Source organism: Phocoena phocoena, chromosome 17, assembly GCF_963924675.1.
Source record: "Phocoena phocoena chromosome 17, mPhoPho1.1, whole genome shotgun sequence".
In the NCBI taxonomy this organism is placed as follows: Eukaryota; Metazoa; Chordata; class Mammalia; order Artiodactyla; family Phocoenidae; genus Phocoena; species Phocoena phocoena.
The window spans coordinates 43,146,880-43,164,106 of NC_089235.1; the positions used below are offsets into that span (position 1 = coordinate 43,146,880).

Below are 17,227 nucleotides of genomic sequence, written 5' to 3' on the forward strand. Positions count from 1 at the left end.
CCCTTAATTTGACTGGTAATCTTATACCTTCATGTCTGTCTGGCCTCATCTCTCCTCGCCTTTGGCACTTCAGCCACCCTGGCCTTCTTCCAGTTCTAGAATATGTCAGATCTCACCTCCCTTAGAGCCTGTCTGAATGTCCCACCTCTATCGCTCTTCTTGGCTAAGCCTTCCTCATTCTTTAAGTTTCAACATCTATATCATTTTCCTCTAGAATCCTTTTCTGATCCCCTAAGTTAAATTATATCCCTCCTGCTGTTTTCATCCCATCTTGCACATTTCCTCTATTTACATCTAGATTTGTTTGCATATTCGATGTTCGTGTCTCATGAGAGTCTGCGCTTCGTGATGGCGAGGACGGAGCAGTCCCATTCTTTACTCTGTCCCCTGGGCTTAGCACAGTGCCTGGTGCAGAGTTGTTACTCCATGCTAGCTCATAAGTTGCAGAGGGAGGATTTGAACCTAGGAAGTTTGGTTCCAGGGCCTGTACTTTGAACCACTAGTTTGTGCCACCTGAGTTTGTGTGAGGTAATGGGCGCATGTATTACAGGTTAGAATCTGTAGGGGCACATCCTACTTCAGTGAACTTTGGTATGAATCCTGGCTATAGGTTCTCTTCCTGGGCATGCTTATGGTACTTGAACTGCTGTTTGAAACCTTTCCCAATTCCTAGTTCTGTTCAGAAAAAAGGCAAGTAAAATACTCGTGTAACTTCCTTGAAATTTCTAGAAATACTATAGTAGTAATAAATCCTTTTGCTGAAGATTTCTTCAAAAGGTATTGGTTTGGTTTTTCTTTGGTGAGGAAAATTTTATTGCTTCATTCTGTGGTGATGAAGTTGGTAGAGTGGGAGAAGAACACGGCATCTCTTGTTGGCACTGTGCTACAGAGACCACAGGTGTGCAGTCAGTTAGGTAGGTAGTCTCTCAGAAAACCAGGAATGTTTTTCTTAGTTTGTGAAATCTTGAGAGAAGTATAGTCCTGTGTCCTTGTCTGTAATTAGAAGAATCGTTAGTCTGATGTGACAGTTTCCCTGGTTCCCCTCACAAAAGATTCATTCCCACAAACAGGGAAAAAAGGATGGGGCCAATAGCACAATGATTTTAACCAAAATTATTAAGTCTGATCCATTATTTGTCTGGTGAACAGGAGTTGTTGTTTTCCAGGAGGGAGAGGACACAGAGAAGACACCTCACTGTTGGTGGATTGAAGCCTGCAGGAATCCTGATAGCGTTTCCCTTCATCACAGACAGGAAACCATCTTTGAATTGTTGGGAGGTATAACGGGGGATACTGGGTTGTACTGGGGAAGAAGGGAAGAGTGGGAAATGGGTTAAAAGAGCATCTTGCAGTTGAGCTACCTAAATGTAGTGTGCTTTTTAACTTGTAACTGTTTGTTAAAATACAGCAAGAAAGCACAAATGAGGTGTTAGTATCCTAAATAATTGGCATTCCATTGCTATAGATAAATGCGTGTGCCAGCTACTAAACTAAAATCTTACTTACCTTCGCATGATTGCATTTGTGTGTGAAGCTCCTGTAGTTATTGATAGGAACATACATGCTCATGTCGTACAATAACCTGTTATGTTAATTTAATGCTTTTTGTAAGAAACTTCACTCGTTATGAACGTTAATTTATTCTCTGAAAGTATCTTTGGGGGAAAAAAGGGGAATACGTGTCTTTATGTAATTAGCCCAAGGTGAAAGTTTCATTAGAAAAATTTGAAAATAAAAGCAAATATATATGTATTTGTGAATAACTTTCTGTTTGCTTTTGGTTTTGTTTTGTTTTTTGCTAAAGGAATAACGTCACCAGCAGAAATTCCAGCAGGTACTATTCTGGGACTGACAGTTGGTGATCCACGAATAAATTTGCCTCAAAAGAGGTCCAAAGTTTTGCCCAATCCAGAAAAATGCCAAGGTAAAGTTCTTGAGACAACCTGGTTTTCCTTACTATTTAGAGCAGTCAGTCCCATTAGAAGAGTTCTGTCTGTGACACTTCTGCAGTAACTTTATCTGTAGAAGAATTAGGGCAGTCTTTACCTGCCTACCTTTCAAGGTGATTATGATCAAAGGAGATGTGTATGAGGAAGTATCTTTTAGCTGTAAACATGTAGCCTGATCATTATGTTCATTTTTTCCCCTGAGTTCTCTATTTTTAGTATCTAAGTAAAACCTGTCTCTGCAAACTTGGTTCTCTGAAAATGCCTGGCTTTTCAGAATTTTAATTGTGAGGAAGGGATCTGCACCGGCAGCTGGTCTTGTGCTCTTTGGAAGCCTCTGTCTGACCATACAGATGATCCAGGTTCGAATCCTGGCAAGGCCATCCCAGGTGCTGAAGGGTAAGATGTCTTGGTTTAGACTCAGTAGAGTGGCCTGCAGGAGTTCTTTGGGGTGACACGGTGGGGGATGGGTAGGGGCTGGCTAAAATTTTAGTCTAAAATTGCGATTTGCAGCAATTGTGATCATGTCTCGTATTTACTGTCATTTAAACACGGTTAATTGGAAGAATAATTAAAATCAGCTTATGAATTTTTGGAGAAAGGATACAGGTGTGTGTAGAAACAACTTCAGAATTTTTTTTTTTTACCTTCACATGTAGTTAGATAGCTTATTAAGGGGGCAATAAAGTACTCTGCCAGAACTTTACATGAAAGGTGGATTGGATGAGGGAGGAGTTTAAGATATATAGGTAAGTTAGTGAATTACGGAGCCTAACACTTTAATCAATTCATTGTTGCCTCTTTCTTTTTTAATAGCAATATGGTCTGGAACAACCATAAAAGTTAACAGCGTCCACTACACCAATAAATGTTTACTGTTGTAATCATCTCAAAACTGTAGTTAAACTCTACTTAGTTTCTCTTGCTGCCTCAAACGCTTTTCTGGAATAAGGCAGTATTAAATTCTTCCTAAGGCTTTTGTCTTAATATAAATCAGTTCAAGGAAAATTAAAGTCTATCTTGAAAAACATGATTTAATTTCTACTATTAAAGCTTACCATCTTATGCCATTGTGTTTTTTAATAATCAAAGTATAATTGATTTACAATATTGCATTAGTTTCAAGTGTATAACATAGTGGTTCAATATTTTTATACATTACCAAATGATCACCAAGATAAGTCTAGCTACCATCTGTCATCATACAAAGTTATTTCAATATCACTGACCATATTCCCCATGCTGTATATTACATCCCCATGACTTACTTATTTTATAACTGGAAGTTTGTATCTCTTAATCTCCCTCATCTATTTCACCCATCCCCCCGCACACGTCTCCCCTCTTACAACCTCCAGTTTGTTCTCTGTATCTAGGACTCAGTTTCTGTTTTGTTATGTTTGTTCATTAGATTCCTCATATTAGTGATATCATGTGCTATTTGTCTTTCTCTGAGTTATTTCACTTAGTGTAATATCCTCCAAATCCATCCATGTTGTTGGAAATGACAAAGTGTCATTCTTTTAATGTAGTATTCCATTGTATATATACCACATATTCTTTATCCATTCATCTGTTGATGGACACTTTCATACCTCGGCTGTTATAAATAATGTTGCAGTGAACATAGGGGTGCATGTATCTTTTCGAATTAGTGTTTTCATTTTCTTTGGAAATATACCCAGAAATGGAATTGCTGGATTGTATGGTAGTTCTATTTTTAGTTTTTTGAGGAACCTCTATTCTGTTTTCCATAGTGGCTGTACCAATTTACATTCCCACCAGCAGTGTGTGAGGGTTCCTTTTTCTCCACATCGTCGCCAGATCTATGTCCCCAGGAGGACTCCCAATTGCCTTCTGCCTCTCTGGGAAACTCTCGAAGACCAGCAAGTGGCTTTTTTCAAATTACTGCCTCTGTGCTGGGACTTGGAACATGTAGATTTTACGTGTACCCTTTAAGAGTGGAGTCTGTGTTTCCTGTAGCCCTCCAGCTCTCCTGTTCTCAAGCCCAGCTGGCCTTCAAAGCCAGACGTTCTACAGGCTCATCCTCTCTATGCAGCACCCCCAGGCTGGGGTACCTGATGAGGAGCTTGGTCCCCCTGCTCCCTCGGGGAGACTCTGCAATTATGATTCTCCTCCTGTTTGTGGGTCGCCTACCCAGGGGTGTGTATCTTGACTCTACCATGTCTCCACCTCTCCTATCTGGTTCCTTCTTTATTATCTTTAGTCGTGGAGAGCCTGTTCTGCTAGTCTTCAAGACGTTCTCATAGATAGTTGCTCTGTAAACAGTTGTAATTTTGGTGTGCCCACGTGAGGAGGTGTGTTCAGGGTCTTACTTCACCACCGTGGCCACCAATCTTATTGTTGTATTTTTTTAAAACCTATTTTAAGTAATTTCTTTGAAGAAGTATCGGCATGTGAGCTATATAAAAAAGTAAACTTTTTAAGGAGTTAGTATTACACAAATACTATTAACAAATGTAACATACCTCTGGGATGACAATTCAAAACTAATTTTAGAAATATACCTTGATGAGCTGGATCAATTAATAAAAGGTGAATCCTTAGAAGAATCTTAAGGTCACGATGGTCTTAATTCTCTGACATAACTTCCAGTCTGTCTTTCCATATCTGAAGTCATTCTTTGTTTTGACTTGGACAAAACAGATCAATTCTGGTGCTACTTAAACCATAGGAAGGGTTTGCCTGACTTGCATAACATAAACAATTTATCTTCTTATGTGTGCTGGGAATTATAGAGGGCTTGGAAAAGAGGAGATACAGCAATGTGATACTGTGAAGTAATAAGAAATACATGTTTTGGTGTTTGTCCATGGTTCCTGGCCCCTTGCTTCTAAAACTCTTGTAATTTCCTGAGTGACAAGAGCCTTAACGGCTAAAAGGAGAGCCTTTTCTTATTCCTAACAAGCCCCTTTCAACCACACCTGAGTTTATGTTAATGAGGTGTCTTTTGGTAAAGCCCCTAAGGTTGGGGGCTGGCTGCCAGGGGAACCAACCAAAATGTTGGAACTTTCAGGCGCCACTCCTTCTCTCCCTGAGAAGGGAGAGGGGCTGGAGATTAAGCTTAATTGCTAATGGCCAATCAATCATACCTACCTGATGAAACCTCCATAAAAATCCTAGAGTGGAGTTTGGAGAGCTCCCTGTTTGCTGAACCCTTGGAGGTGCTGGGTGGTGGGGTACCCAGAGAGGGCATGGAAGCTCCACACCCCTTCCCCTTTACCTTGCCCTGTGCATCTCTTACGTCTGGCTGTTTCAGAGCTGTATCCTTTTATTAAAAAAATCACCCAGTAATGTATTAAGTAAACTGTTTTCCTGAGTTCTGGGAGCCATTCTAGCAAACTATTGGACTTGGCCAATTTATAGCCAGTTGGTCAGGACTTAAAATTGGCGTCTGAAGTGGGAGCCGTCTGTGGGACTGAGCCCTTAACCTGTGGGATCTGATGCTATCTCTAGGTAGGTAGCGTCAGGATTGAGTTAAATTGTAGGACACTCAGCTGGTGTCAGAGAATTGTTTGCTGTGGGAAAAACACCCACACACTTGAGCATCAGAAATATTGAGAGTAGAATAGAGTACAGAGATGGAAATGGTTTTCTCTTTCAGTGAAGACCCTGAGGTGATGATGCGTATCCTCAGGTGCTTTGAAAAAGTTTACCTGATCATTTCTTTCTTTTTCTTTTTTAAATAAATTTATTTTCATTTATTTATTTATTTATTTATGGCTGCGTTGGGTCTTTGTTGCTACACGCGGGCTTTCTCTAGTTGTGGTGAGCGGGGGGCTACTCTTTGTTGCGGTGTACGGGCTTCTCATTGCAGTGGCTTCTCGAGTACGGGCTCTAGGTGCCTGGGCTTCAGTAGTTGTGGCATGTGGGCTCAGTAGTTGTGGCTCGTGGGCTCTAGAGCACAGGCTCTGTAGTTGTGGCGCACAGGCTTAGTTGCTCCGCGGCATGTGGGATCTTCTGGACCAGGTATCAAACCCGTGGCCCCTGCATTGGCAGGTGGATTCTTAACCACTGCGCCACCAGGGAAGTCCTATCATTCATTTCTTGAGTTTGATAAATATTAACAATATGTTTTTGCGAATCTTTTCAACTTCATTAACACAGCATTTCACTGTGTAAAGAACTGGCTTTCTGGGTGAAATTTAAAAATACAAGTTCTGTTCTACTATCTGTACTTTTAGTATTTGCTCTCCTTAACATCTGGTTTGCTTTGTTAGATTATTTTAACTAGTCTTTGTCTTCCAGAGATGAATTTGCTTTAGAAAATACTGACCTTACATTGTGCTCATAGGCTCCTTTTAGTCTTTCTCTTTATACCCTCTCTATTACCGTGTACCCCAAACAGTTGACTTTCTCAAGTTCCCAGTTATTGGTCATTATTGCCATGACTTCTCAGTTTCTGCTCTTGGGAGAAAAAATATCTGATAGCTTAAGCTGGGCCTTTTTAACTGTTCTGCAAATTTAATTTAAAATAGAGTGAATTTGAATGCTGTAACTTTGGTTCATTTGAATCCCAAATGATTAAACCTTTTATTCATTTCCCTTGCTTCTCTAAGAAACACTTAAGAAAATTTTAAAATCTGGTAATCTTCAAATACATTTAAGAAAGGAGAAGATAAGCTATTCAACCTTTAAGTCACAATTCTGGAGTTATGTAGTCAATTAGCTTTGGTCTGAGATGAAAGAGAATGTGCTTTATGTGAGTCTTGGGGGAAGGACTTAGAATTACGCACGGAATTGACAGTCATTCTGGGCACACTGAGGGGCGTGCTGACTCAGCTGATAATATTTTTTTCTCAGTAGTGAAGACTGTTGACTTAAAAGGCCTCCTTTGCCTTCAGACATACTCTGCTTTGTCATTATAGTATCACACATAATAGTTTCACTATCCTAAGTCAGCTGTGCTCTCTCTTTTCATCCCTTTCTCACTGCTTCCAACCCCTGATCCTTCAACAGTCTCTCTGGTTTTGCCTTTTCCAGAATGTCACATAGTTGGAATCATACAGTATGTAGCCTTTTCAGATTGGTTTCTTTCACATAGTAATATGCTTTTAAGGTTCTTTCTTGTCTTTTCATGGCTTGATAGCTCATTTTATTTATTTATTTTTTTACATCTTTATTGGAGTATAATTGCTTTACAATGGTGTGTTAGTTTCTGCTTTATAACAGTGACTCAGTTATACATATACATATGTTCCCATATCTCTTCCCTCTTGCGTCTCCCTCCCACCCTCCCTATCCCACCCCTCTAGGTGGTCACAAAGCACCGAGCTGATCTTCCTGTGCTATGCGGCTGCTTCCCACTAGCTATCTATTTTGCGTTTGGTAGTGTATATATGTCCATGCCACTCTATCACTTTGTCCCAGCTTACCCTTCCCCCTCCCCATATCCTCAAGTCCATTCTCTAGTAGGTCTGTGTCTTTATTCCCGTCTTACCCCTAGGTTCTTCATGACACTTTTTTTTTTCTTAGATTCCTTATATATGTGTTAGTATACGGTATTTGTCTTTCTCTTTCTGACTTACTTCACTCTGTATGACAGACTCTAGGTCCATCCACCTCACTACAAATAACTCAATTTCGTTTCTTTTTATGGCTGAGTAATATTCCATTGTATATATGTGCCACATCTTCTTTATCCATTCATCCGATGATGGACACTTAGGTTGCTTCCATGTCCTGGCTATTGTAAATAGAGCTGCAATGAACATTTTGGTACATGACCCTTTTTGAATTATGGTTTTCTCAGGGTATATGCCCAGTAGTGGGATTGCTGGGTCATATGTTAGTTCTATTTGTAGTTTTTTAAGGAACCTCCATACTGTTCTCCATAGTGGCTGTACCAATTCACATTCCCACCAACAGTGCAAGAAGGTTCTGTTTTCTCCACACCCTCTCCAGCATTTATTGTTTCTCGATTTTTTGATGATGGCCATTCTGACTGGTGTGAGATGATATCTCATTGTAGTTTTGACTTGTATTTCTCTAATGATTAATGATGTTGAGCATTCTTTCATGTGTTTGTTGGCAATCTGTATATCTTCTTTGGAGAAATGTCTGTTTAGGTCTTCTGCCCATTTTTGGATTAGGTTGTTTGATAGCTCATTTCTTTTTAGTGCTGAATAATATTCCATTGTCTGGATGTACCATCTACTTTGTTTCATCTTTTTACTTATTATTTTTTAGAATATTTGAAGATGAAATTGTGCTTTCCTATGCCTTTACACCCTAAGTATTAGCCATCTCTTTTGTCTGCAGCCAAATCTGAATAAAATCCCAGCTCTGTCACTCAGATCTATGGCAGCACTCCACAGGAAAGCCTTCTCGGCAGACAGCTGTTTGATGGGGCTTTTTTGCTCCTAGACAGGCCGTGTGAATTTTTACAGCACACACCTTGTCCCTTGAGATGCTGCTGGTTATTCTCTCCAGCTGCACTAGAAGCAGTTGCTGCTTTCATCTCAGATCTTTTCACCAGTTTAGTTTTTTCTAACTTGTTTATCCCTGATATCTGTCACATTATGGCCAAGTCACTTCCAGCTTACTTTTTTCAGCCATCAGACCCATGCAGGTTGAGTGACCTTTCTATGTTGGCATTTTAGGACCTTAGCCGAAACTCATGAATTGTGTGACTTTTTACTTTTAATTCTTCAGTCCAACAAAGTAAGATTTGAAAGATTTTTTTTCCCCTAGTGTTTAAGTAAATTGCATGTAGGAAGTCTCTTCTATCAATATATATGTTTATAACTGAAAAAATTCCTCCTCCTTTCCCACTAGAGTACTTTTTGGCATGGTGTAGCTCGTTTAAAGGGATGAAACAACATATTTCACAACAAATATATTCGTTTTAAAGGACTGAGAAAAATACGTTTTACAGAAAGGAATACATTCAATTCAATAAAAAAGGGTTATCAGAGACTTGAAGTAATAGGACAGAAGAAAAGGATGGTATCTGTTGGCTCAAGACCATTGGGTCAGGGATGACATAAAGAGCGCTGAAGCCAATAGTTAAAACATGATTTGTGCCGTCAAGAGCAAGAAATGGTTCGCCTCTGCAGTGATGCCTAAACGTGATTATCTTAAATGTGGAATCAGGCAGATATTTAGAGGCAATTTAATGTAATGTTTGCATCTTACAGACTAAAAATAAATGTCAAAGAAATAAATTTAGGAGCCTTTGCTGTTTCACAGATTATGAAACCAACTGTAAGAATAACAGTTTCTACTCAAGTAAATAAATTCCTCTAGAGAAGTTAGGCTGCTAGAGGAGCCTATAGGATAGTTTCTTGTAAGAAAAGGTCACCTGGCTTTGTTTAGAATTTGACCTCACTGATCTAAGGAATGTGGTTTAAGGCTATTTCTTTTCCCTCTTAGATAATGAGAAAGTTAGACAGCTGCTTCTGGAGGGTGTGCCTGTGGAGTGTTCGCATAGCTTTCTTTGGAACCAAGATATCTGTAAGAGTGTCACAGAGAATAAAATCTCGGATCAGGTAACTAATGGTAAAGTTGTGAAAACAGGCTGAAATACATCACTCTAGAGACCATGAACGTTATTTCATATTTTATAGAATCCCATAGACTTCCTTTTATTTTCAATTTTTGGATCCCTTATGATATATACAATGCTATTTTCCATTCTCAGAGAAGAATAACCTCTAGAAAAGGTTAATACAAAGACTTTTTCTTGAAATGATAATCTTATGGTTTAATTTTTTTTCTTATATTATTTTTCCCCTTAAATGTTCTCTGTCATTAATTTCACAATGATTGAGCTCCTGTCAACACCAGGTATTGTATTAGATAATGGGGTAGATGACTAGGATTAGGTTGAAGAAGGACAGAGTACAAAGGAAGCCCGAAGAAGGGGTACTGAGCCCGGACTAGGGAAACTGGGGAAAGCTTCCTGGGTGGAGGAGCTGGTATTTGAGCTAACTCTTAGGTGTGTGGTGAGAATTAACCAGGCTTCTTGGTGGCCAGGGGCCAGGAGCCAAGGCTACAGTGGAGAAAGGATTGTTGGAGTTGAGAACGAGGGCAAGGGCCCAGGCCAAAAACAGGATGGCATGTTCAGGAATCTCCAAGCAGATCAGTATCTTGGAGTTAAGGGTAGGGTAGGAGATGGAACTGAAGAGATAAAAAGGGGCTATAGCATAAAAGACCTTGAGGCATTTTTGGATTTGGACTGAAGATGCAGGGGCCATTGAAGATTTTAAGTTGGGCCGTGACATGATCAGATTTCAGTCTGGCAGTGCTATGGAGACTAGGGACGGGGATAAGGGGGCGGAAGAGCTGGAGAGAGGGCTTGTGGTTGGATGGCTTAGAAGAGACCCTTGAAGTAGTCCAGATGGCATGATGGGGGCCTGAAGTGTGGCAGTATGGCTGGAGTGGAGGGGCTAGGGTTTAATACATATACCTGGAAGGTAAAACTGCCTAGACTCAGTGGTTGATTGGAAGATGGGAAGTGAGAAAGGAGGAGGCCTGTGGTTTAGGTCCTAATGGTCTAGCTTGGTTTTAGGAGCTCAGCTAAAAGAGAGGCAGAGCCAGGTCTGACTTGTCACTGCTGTCTTCCCAAGTTCTAGCTAAGTACCTGGCATATAACAGGTGCTTAGGAAATATTTGAATGAACAAGTAAATGAATGAAGACTAAACATTTGAAAGGATGTATGAATGAGCTAATGAACTGTGAGAATTGTATGTCATCCAGCCAGCCGGGGCACACAGGAAGAGAGTGACGCAGCGGGGAAGATGAGTTTAGTCTCAGATAAACTGAGGGGCCTCAGGACGTCCCAGGAGCAGATGTCCAGGAGACAGGTTTCTATCCTAGGAGGAAAAGTTGGGACTAAAGAGATAGATATTTTGGAATTACCAATATGTAGAAGGTAGTGGAAACTTGACCAAAGGTAAAAAAAGGAGACTCGGGACTTGGTCATGCATGAAGGGCATTCATGAGTTAGACTTTGTAGCATGGAGGTAGTCTCCTGTGTAGTCTTCTCAATTGAGCGTCAGGCCTGTCTCCACCTGGCAAGACTGCAAGGATGTTATCCACTCCCTGCAGTCCACTTAATAGATCATTTATAGCATCTTCTCTTTTAAGACCTGCTGAGAAATTTTCTTAAAAGCTGGAGTATTTTCCCACGTGCCCCTCCTTGAGAAGTTCTTGTTTATAGCCCTTTTACTTCATGACCACCAATCTTAACCAAAATAAATGTAGGGACAGAGTATCACAATGTAAGATTAATCCTGATAGATAAGGAATTAGCAGAATGAATGTATATTATTTTATTACTTTGAATCACTTAGTATATTCTAATTTAAGACAATTTGGCATTTTCTACCAAAGCACTTGTATAGAGGAAAATCATCCTGGGAGAAATACCTTGTACTTAAAATGGCTCACATTTATTTATTGAGAACACCTTTTTCTTGCTTTTTAAAAGAGCATTGAACTTTCTAAAGCTGCTTATAGGGAGACCCAGTAGGATCTCCCGGAAGACTAGGGTTGTTTGTCTTGAATTATTTTCTTCCACTTCAGGATTTAAACCGGAAGAGGAGTGAATTGCTGGTGCCCGGGTCACAGCTTTTTTTAGGTCCCCATGAATCCAAGGTTCCTATACTTTTGATTCAACAGCCAGGAAAAGTGACTGGTGATGACCAGCGAGGCTGGGGAAGTGGCTGGGATGTCCTCCTTCCAAAGGGCTGGGGCATGGCTTTCTGGATTCCATTTGTAAGTTACTCTTCGATTCTGACCAACAGTTACAACATTTAAAATACATTCCTAGTGAATGCCAAGCACTGAAAATGTTCCTGACTTTACGCACGACCTAGAAATTGAGTGCTAGTTTTCTGCCCTTTGAGCTATAATCCTGGATATAAGATACTTCATAGAGTCCCTGGAGCCCGGTTTTCATTACTAAGAGTTGTGCTGACATTTTTTGAATTTTTGAGGTTTTAAAAGTGGCCTGATTTTTGAATAATAGTGGCAACAAAATGTTGAGGTTTCTTTACTTGAAATTTGTTACAGTTTAAAAGCCAAAAGACTTCGTTTTTATAGATGTATAGAATACAGTTTTTTTTTTTTTTACGTGCTGTTCCATTTATTCCTCTTTTATTAACTGCAGCTAAAAATTTTATTAAAAATCTAATGTGTGTGTTTTTTTTTCCTGGTTAAATAATTACTTTGAGCTAGAAAGCATAAAGGACATGACATGTAAGACCGTTAGATTCAGGCAGATAATTAATTTTAGTGAATATGCATAGTGCAAAGGACATTCAGTTAATCATTTAGGAGTGGGAATATTTTAAAATCTAACTTTAAAATTATGAACTGTTTTAAGCATACAGAAGGTATACCTGTGTACCTTTCACCCGCCATCCAGCTTAAGAAATAAGACATTATAGGTTCATTGGAAGCGCTCTGTGTATCCCTCTCCAATCCCATTTCCCTCTCTCCTTCTAAAGGAATCACTAGTCCTATTTTTGGTGTTTGTCACTATCATGCATGTTTTTATAGCTTTATTAAGTGTGTGTGTATATCCTAAAATAAAATAGCTCTATTTGACATGTTTTTAAACTTTATTCCTTGTATAAATGCTTTTGCAACTTGGAATATTCACTCAACATTGAGATTTTTCCATGTTGATTGGTGAAGCTTTATTTCATTCATTTTTACTATTGTATGGTAACCCATCATGGGGTAGTTCCCCAGTGTATTTATCCATTCTATTTTTGATGGGTATTTAGGTTTCCCATTTTTCTCCATACAAAGAATTTAGCAGTTTCACTTTAAGTTGGTATATAGTGACAGGACCTTTCTGGCATTTCTTTTAGATCTATCGAGGTGCAAGAGTTGGAGGATTAAAAGAGACTGTAGTGCATTCTCAGTATAAAAGGTCACCTAATGTCCCAGGTGATTTCCCAGACTGCCCTGCTGGGATTCTCTTTGCTGAAGAGCAAGCTAAGAATCTTCTTGAAAAGTACAAAAGGTAAGAAGCTGGATTCTCTAGTTTGATGTCTTTTTTTTTTTTTAAAATAAATTTATTTATTTTTTGCTGCGTAGGGTCTTCATTGCTGAGTGTGGGCTTTGTCTAGTTGCGGCGAGCGGGGGCTACTCTTCGTTGAGGTGTGCGGTCTTCTTATCGTGGTGGCTTCTCTTGTTGCAGAGCGTGGGCTCTAGGCACGCAGGCTTCAGTAGTTGTGGCTCACGGGCTCTAGAGAGCAGGCTCAGTAGTTGTGGCGCACGGGCTTAGTTGCTCCGCAGCATGTGGGATCTTCCTGGACCACGGCTCGAACCCGTGTCCCCTGCATTGGCAGGCAGATTCTTAACCACTGTGCCACCAGGGAAGCCCGGCAGGCGGGTTCTTAACCACTGCATCACCAGGGAAGTCCCTAGTTTGATGTCTTAAGGGGAAGACACATTGAACAATCATGTTTGTCCTGGCTTCAGGGACTCTTACTATATAATGTGGAGTTCTTAGACTTGTCAACATTCCCAAGACATAATTCAGAAGATGCTGCTTAGGTCAGGAGATTGCCCTATATCTAGATTTTATAGCCCATGCAGGTTACAAACCTTTCTCTTGGTTATTTGCTTCACTGATGATGGTGTACACCTAAGCTGTGGACCTGAGTTCCGGGCGCTTGTTAATTGATTCCCGCTACTGAGCCCTGCCTCCTCAAAATGGAAATTGTGTCTTTCGTAATGGTTATAGATGGAGTACATACTTATGAATTTTAATGAAAGTATGGAAACATACAAAAATACTTTATAAACTGGTGTATTCCTTTTATCCAGAGAGATAGCACTGTTTTGACATTTTGGTATCTATCCATCTAGACTTTTTTCTTTTCCATTGGAGGAGTGGCCAGTGAGGGGCTTTATTTCCTTTATACTCTAGAAAGGAAACATAGGGCACCTGTATTTCCTACTGAACTGTAGACTTCGGGAAGCACAAAAACTCTCTTGTTTGTTGTGGCATCTGCAGTATCTAGCCGGTGCCTAGTGCACAGTGGGCCTTAATACCTGTTTCTTTGTTGACTGATGAATGGGTGACTAATTGAATGTTGTATTTCCTTGACTGTGAGCTCCGCAGTTGTGCTCTCCTGTGCACTGCTGCAACTCTAGAGACAGGCTTGGCCACAGTTGGCTTGGCTTTCCAGCTATTGTTTGAATGATGGATGAATGAGTGAGTGAGTGAACGGGGATACGTTCCTGGATTGCTGGTTTACAAGCCCTTTGAGGGCAGCCATTGTGTGTTGTACATCCTACGCCTCCCATAGTGTGCAGGGGCTTCTCCATGCTTGTTAAATAATAATTGACAGTAATACTTATTTCTCACCCTTTCGATTTTTTTATGTATGTAAATTTTTCATAGACACAAATTTTTTTTAAGGCATTGTATTCCATATACTGTTTTGAAACCTGCTTTTTTCATTTAGCTGTGTATTATGGAAAGTTTTCCCATATCAATAAATATGACTCTAAACCAAGAGTTGGCAAACTTTTTCTGTCAAGGGCCAGATGATAACTATTTCTGGCTTTGTGGGCCCTTTGGTCTCCATGGCAGCTGCTCAACTCTGCCATGTGGCACGAAAGCAGCCTCAGAGGATGCATAAATGAGTGAGCACGGCTGTGTTCCAGGCTCACGCTATGGACAATCCTATTTGAATTTCATAGCGTTTTCATGTGCCACACGATATCATTCTCTTGTGTTTTTTTCTTTCCTTTTTTCTTTTTTTTGGCTGTACCACGCGGCTTGTGGGATCTTAGTTCCCCAACCAGGAATGAAACCCGGGCCCCCTGCAGTGGAAGCGCGGAGTCCTAACCACTGGACCTTCAGGGAATTCCCTCTTGTGTTTTTTTCAACCATTGAAAAATGTAAAAACCATTCTTAGCTCGCGGGTCCTACAAAAACAGGCAGTGGGCCAGGTTTGCCCAGTGAGTTGTAGTTTGCCAATGCAGTATGGCTGTTCTGTGATTTATCAGTGGCCCTTTAGGTTCTGTCTGAATTTTTGCTCAGTGCTTCTGTGAACAGCTTTCCATTTGTATCTCTACGTATCTGATCTATTCATTTAGCACGTGTTTACTTAGAACTTGCCATGTGTCAAAAACCTTTCTAGGCACTGAGGCTGCAGCAGGGGACAGGACGGGCAAAGTCTGCTCTGCCCTTGTGGAGCTTATTCTTGATGGAAGTACGTGTTTCTACACTAGTGGGAGGGATCCAGGCAAGGGGAGGGAGGCTAAAATGGCCAGAGCAAAGCCCTTGAGTGAGGAAGACGGGGTAGCATCCAGGGCATAAGGGGAGGAGTGGCATTCCTTAGGATCAGGCTTAGCTGTCTTATTTTTAGTAGGCTGGAAGGCTGACTCTGAAAATGTGAATACAGATTTAGGTAGGCTAGACTCTGCGCAGAGGTTGGGTAGTAGTAGTCTGTGACCGTCTTCTCTGAAAAATAGGCAAGGTTATCATCTAGGAATAAGGGGGAGAGAGGCTGTTGGAGATTTGAGGAGAGAGGAATTGATAGAAACAGTGTTCTGGGAGAGTGGAAGATAGAATCGACTGGAGAAACGTATCAGATTTGTAAGAAATGTAGGAGTCCACTTAAGTTGTGTTGATAATGAGACCCTTCGGGACTACTGCATGTTCTTCCCCAGCCATGTTCTGCCAATCAGGTGCTGGCGTGGGGTAGTGGAGGGTTGAACGTAACCAGCAGGGGCTTTGCCGGAGGAGGGACTTGGGGGTATGTGTAAAGGGAGTGACTCTCTTAGGAACTGTGGCATCTAGGCTTCCAAGGAGAGAGATGTGAGGACGGTAGTGAGCAGTGATGAAGTGGTAAACAAATACAGTAAGTCTCCTACATACGAACCTTCAAGTTGCGAACTTTCAACGATGTGAACGTGCGTCCCATCAGCGTCAGGCGTGAGTCCTATTGCTGAGGATCCTTCAGCTCTACCATCTCCCACCTCCTCTCCCTCCTCCAGTCAGTAACTCTTCTTGCCTGTTCACTCGATGCCAGCCCCGTAGGCCAGCTGTTGTACTGGACTTTTTAAGGTACTGTACTATAAGATTAAAAATGTTCTCTTTATTTTTTGTGTTTGTTTTCTATATATTATTTGTGTGAAAAGTATTGATATTATAAACCTATTATAGCACTATATAGCCGATTGTGTTAGTTGGGTACCTAGGCTAACTTTGTTGGACTTACGAACAAATTGGACTTATGAATTCGCTCTTGGAATTCGTACTCATTCGTACGTAGGGGACTTACAGTAGTAAGTTCCAGTGGTTGAGGAATTGTTGCCGTGGAGAGGTAAATGGGCAGGCAAAATAGGAGGCGTCATTCTGAGTGAAGGATACTTGAAATTGAGATTTTAAGGTGGAGCAAGTGTTGGCAGTGACCAAAAGGTAAGATGTGACCAGGAGAGTGGGTGGTTGAGATGGGGGGAAGTAAAAGGTGTGAGAAGTTTCTGGTGGGCCAGGGTACTAGAAGGATGATATATGTAGCTGCTGAAGCCATTGAGAATGGGTCGGGATGGAGGGGAAGGCAGAGTGGCGGGGAATGGGGTGCCTGGGGAGTTGACCGAGGCCCTGGCTGAGCAGGGAGAGCCAGTGGTTTATCTGATGGCTTGTGCTTCAGGAGAGCGGGAAGGAGAAGAAAAGAGGTCTGGGGGCATCAGGAGGAATGTGGCCACCCCTAGGCCTGTGGGGTGTGAAAAAGAAAGAGCTATCACTTGAGAGGAGCTGTAGCGGAAAGAAGGCAAAGAAGGACCTTAGGCTCAATCTCATAAATAAGATTTCTGGTTAAAAAGAAAAAAAAGCTGCATGCTTTGAGGATTTGACGTACCATTGGCAAATTGCTATTTGTATTAGTGTAGAATTTTACCTCTAGTTCCGAGGGTGCCTGTTTTCCCTCACGTCTCGATAACATGGGCTATTACCAATCTTTTATTTTATTTTTTCAATTAATTTAAAAAAATTATTTATTTATTTATTTTTGGCTGCGATGGGTCTTTGTTGCTGCATGCGGGCTTTCTCTAGTTGTGGTGGCTTCTCTTTGTTGTGGAGCACAGGCTCTAGGCGCACGGGCTTTAGTAGTTGTGGCGCACAGGCTCAGTAGCTGTGGCACACGGGCTTAGTTGCTCCGCAGCATGTGGGATCCTCCCGGACCAGGGCTCAAACCCGTGTCCCCTGCATTGGCAGGCGGATTCTTAACCACTGCGCCACTGGGGAAGTCCTTACCAATCTTAATACTGACAAAACATAGATGAA

The 17,227-nt window shown here is 41.1% G+C and overlaps 1 protein-coding gene across 1 annotated transcript in view; it reads left to right on the forward strand.

Moving 5' to 3' along the window:
* Nucleotides 1-17,227, forward strand: part of POP1 (POP1 homolog, ribonuclease P/MRP subunit) — a 33,064-nt gene that overhangs the window by 11,778 nt on the left and 4,059 nt on the right. Inside the window, exons 9-13 of the mRNA XM_065895462.1 lie at nucleotides 1,167-1,278; nucleotides 1,805-1,924; nucleotides 9,342-9,457; nucleotides 11,497-11,688; nucleotides 12,792-12,946. Of these exons, the coding sequence (XP_065751534.1) occupies nucleotides 1,167-1,278; nucleotides 1,805-1,924; nucleotides 9,342-9,457; nucleotides 11,497-11,688; nucleotides 12,792-12,946 (695 nt within the window). The remainder of the gene's footprint in view (nucleotides 1-1,166; nucleotides 1,279-1,804; nucleotides 1,925-9,341; nucleotides 9,458-11,496; nucleotides 11,689-12,791; nucleotides 12,947-17,227) is intronic.